The following is a 3,916-nucleotide window of genomic DNA, read 5'->3' on the forward strand; positions in this document are numbered from 1 at the left end:
TCACTTTGTAGACCAGGCTGGCCTCGAACTCAGAAATCCGCCTGCCTCTGCCTCCCGAGTGCTGGGATTAAAGGCGTGCGCCAACACGCCCGGAATTTATCTAATTTTAAAAAGCTTTTGATTATGGAAAGTTTTGAAGAAAGCATTGAGGGCAATGTGCTAGAATGTTCGGGACAGCAGTGAACCTGTACTTTATCTGAGTTTATTCTGCTGTTCACACTTCGTTAACTGAAGCATTGGTTGCCCAGGTCTCCCCTTGGCTGCCTCTGCCCCAAGGCTCACCAGGCCTTTCTAACATGCATCAACAGCTCTCCTGCATCTCTGTTTCCTGGTTTAGCAACATCCCCAATGTGCTGTACACACTGGGACCAAGCACAGGCCGAAGGTACTTGGAAGTACTAAACATTTTCCCCAAAGCAATCTTTGCACCAAGACATAAATGCTGTCTGTCTGTCCTTTAGGCTAGTTTCTGTCTGTCCTTTAGGCTAGTTTCCTGTAACCTCACCACGTCCTCAGAGTATCACATCCGGCCTCTTACAGAACTATCTTTTACATGGGCCACTCCTTTTCCCCAGGACTATTTTTTAAAGTTCCCACATTTGCCTCCTACAGTAACTTGTGGCAAATATTCCCTGCTCCTACAGGCTCTTCATTCTGAGAAAGGACCCAAACTAAGTGACCGTCAAAGTCTAATATAGTTTACACAATGTGCATGTGGTGGACATTTTTAGATGCTGGTCAATATGATTGTTGCTATAAAGGACTGAATCTGCTTTTCTGTAGAAGTAGATACCAAAAAGGTTTTTTGGTATCTGTTATGGAACATAATACGTCAAGGGGGTACCTGGCGGGAACATGCCAAGGTGTCCTCCGGAGAAATATATGCCCTGGGGGGGGGGTATCTGGGTGATGGGAGGAGAGTGAAGACCTGGAGAAGGGGTAAAGGAGATGAGTGAATAGGCAGACAGATGGGAGCAGAGGCATGAGGGCAGAAAAGTGGGGACAGAGAAGGACAGAAAGGGGGATAGAGAGATGGCACAAAGAGAGCACGCTAGAGTGGCAGGGTAGACCTATTATATGCAGCCCACTCCTGAAGCACCCAGTGGGGTGGCAGGTGAGGATGTAAGCCTTTGCTAGCTCCCTGGGAGGAGCCTAGTGGAATCCTGTAATCCAACAGTATCCATGCGATTAACTGAATTCCAAAGGCAAGATGATGGACGAGATGGGATAAGGGAAAGCAGTTGACAGCTACAGCAGAGGTAGCTCAGTAAGAGAGTACTTACCTAGCTAGCGTACATAAAGCCCTGGTTTGTGGAGCTTGGTGAAGCTTCTTCATACCCTGACAACACAAAGCCAAAGAAGCAAACAGAAGACATACTTCCAAAGCTAAAACCTTGACTCGGTGCTGTTACCTCATCACTACAACCACAGCACTCTAGAAAAACCTTGCGTCCTGCTAGCCCCAACAGACAGAACAAGTACCTATCTCTGTGGACGACGTTCCTCAGGTCCTGTGAAATCCCATTGCTGTTGCCTGTCGCCAATATGGGCTCAGTTTAAGTAGTTTGTGCCCTCCCTCCTGCATTCTCATTATTAGGGAAAGGAAAAAAACAGAAACACAGAACTCTTAGTTTTAGAACTCTTAGTTGTAGCTATTTTTCCAATCTACCCTTACTGTTTTGTTGTGGTGGTGGTGGTGGTTTTGGTTTTTTGTTTGTAGATATTTATCCTAGGACCTGGTCTCCTCCCCCTCCTCCTCCTCCCCCTTCTCCCCTCCCCTCTCCTCCCCTCCCCTTCTTCTTCTTCTTCTTCTTCTTCTTCTTCTTCTTCTTCTTCTTCTTCTTCTTCATCTTCTTCTTCGTCTACGTTCTAGTATAATATAATTGATAAATTATTTCTCTGCCAGTGAAATGAGCCAATGTAAGCCATATTAAATTATATTAAATGCAGGCCTATCAGAAAGGTGCTCTGGGGCAATTTCTTTTTTGTTGTTGTTGTTTTGTTTTGTTTTTTTTCGATCGAGACAGGGTTTCTCTGTATAGCCCTGGCTGTCCTGGAACTCACTTTTTAGACCAGGATGGCCTCGAACTCAGAAATCTGCCTGCCTCTGCTTCCCCAAGTGCTGGGAGTAAATGCGTGCGCTACCACTGCCCGGTGCTCTGGGGCAATTTCACTGGCCCTAACGATTAAGGCCAGGGAGACACCAAGGGAAAAGAGATGAGAGTGAGGGGGGAGAAAGAAAGGGCCAGCACAAAGATAGAGAAGAGAGAGGAGTGCTAGGAAACCAAAATGTCTGGATTATATAGGGAAGAGCTCTTGGGGAGGGGCAGCTTCTGGGCTGCACAGTTTAGGGTTGAAGACAGGATGTGCCAGGTAGGGACTGAGGAATGCTAGCAGAACCCGGAGGCCAGGTCCGCTTTGATAAATAAAATATGCACCTCAGACCCTTGTACAGGGATCTGAAACTAAACAATAATGAGCCCGTACCCGTACCACCTCATAGATAAGAATTTTAGTTAGACATTGCTTAGCTAAAAAGGAAGAGGTGGGAAACGTGAAAGAAAAAGGGCGTAAACTATTTTTCCCACAACTGTTACTATAGAACTAAAGTATGCTTTAGGAACGGAATGCAAATAACTTCACCCATCCAACCTGATTCCCTAGCTCTACCCCCAATTCCTGTGGGCCACCATTCCAGCCACAGGCTCACTGAGCACATGTAGGCAACTGAATTGGCTTTCAGCCCCTAGAGATGGGAGACCACACCTAGGACTCCAAGAAAGCTGGATGCAGAGGTCAGAGGGCAGCCCTTTGTAGCTTACTGTCGCTAATGGAAACCAGAGGTCAGAGAGCAGCCCTTTTTAGCCCACTGTCTCTCATGGGAACCTGGTGTTACCTACCATTGCCTGTCATCTGCCGGCTCACCTAAGGTTTTCAGCCCTGTTTCTTTTCAGACTACCCAGCTGTACAAACAAAATTTTAACCATAAGCTTGTGGGAGACAGATCTGTCTTCTTTTCTGTTAGGAGAGCGCCCGGCTCCGTTGATTCCAAGGTGTAACTCATTAGAATAACAATTATACAAAGGTGTTCCTCCCACCTCCCCTTTCATTCACAGTTCAATCTTTAGCTTCTGTTTTCTTCACCCTCAGGAAAACTGCTGAAAAGTTAGCAGGGGGTTAATCCACCAAAAATTGGAGCAAAGGAAGAACACGAAATGAGAATGTTTTAAAGAGATCTGTAGGTTTGACTGACCAAACACCACATAAAAAACAAAGTGGTATATGCCTGTAATCTCAGCATTTAGGAGGTGGAAAGATCAACAAGAAACCCACACCCTTGAGTTCTGGAAGTAGCTACCAACCTCTCCAACTAGCATTGCACAGTTTTGAGTCTCATTTTCCTTTACAGATAAAACAAAGGATCAAACTGACAAAGCAGAAGAACACAGCTTTCATCTCAAAGAGAGTGAGAAATAGTTTATTCTGGAACCAAGTGTGAATGACCATTACCTCAGAGCAGAAGATCTAAGTTAGCACAAATACCACATTCCAATGTATCACAGGCTCATGATGACTTTGTAGTAACACACTAAGAAAACCACAAATCGGGGCTCTTTTCATCGTCAGGTCTGTGGATCATAGGAGAGTGGAGGAAACCTCTTCTTACAGACCTCAGATGCTGTATGGTGGTGGCCTTTTTTAGCCTTTGGGTTGGTAGAAGTTAGGGCTCTGTGTGTATATTCCAAAGGATTTATCTAATAGTCACAAGGATGTTAGGCCTCTTGGAAAAGAATATTCTCAATGTTGGCATTTCCTCTAGGCTCCACCCAACAGTTTCCTAGCAACAACCTAGATAGGAGTCTGGCTCACTTATTCTCTCTCTCTCTCTCTCTCTCTCTCTCTCTCTCTCTCTCTC

General features: G+C 45.5%; 1 protein-coding gene across 1 annotated transcript in view; it reads right to left on the reverse strand.

The window, feature by feature from the left end:
- Positions 1-2,913, reverse strand: part of LOC110307168 (40S ribosomal protein S19-like) — a 4,472-nt gene extending 1,559 nt beyond the window's left edge. Inside the window, exons 1-3 of the mRNA XM_021179438.1 lie at positions 2,901-2,913; positions 2,488-2,531; positions 1,284-1,339 (exon numbers count right to left, since the gene is read on the reverse strand). Of these exons, the coding sequence (XP_021035097.1) occupies positions 1,284-1,339; positions 2,488-2,531; positions 2,901-2,913 (113 nt within the window). The remainder of the gene's footprint in view (positions 1-1,283; positions 1,340-2,487; positions 2,532-2,900) is intronic.
- Between the last annotated feature and the right edge of the window lie 1,003 nt (positions 2,914-3,916).

This window comes from Mus caroli, chromosome 2 (genome assembly GCF_900094665.2).
Source record: "Mus caroli chromosome 2, CAROLI_EIJ_v1.1, whole genome shotgun sequence".
Taxonomy (NCBI): domain Eukaryota; kingdom Metazoa; phylum Chordata; class Mammalia; order Rodentia; family Muridae; genus Mus; species Mus caroli.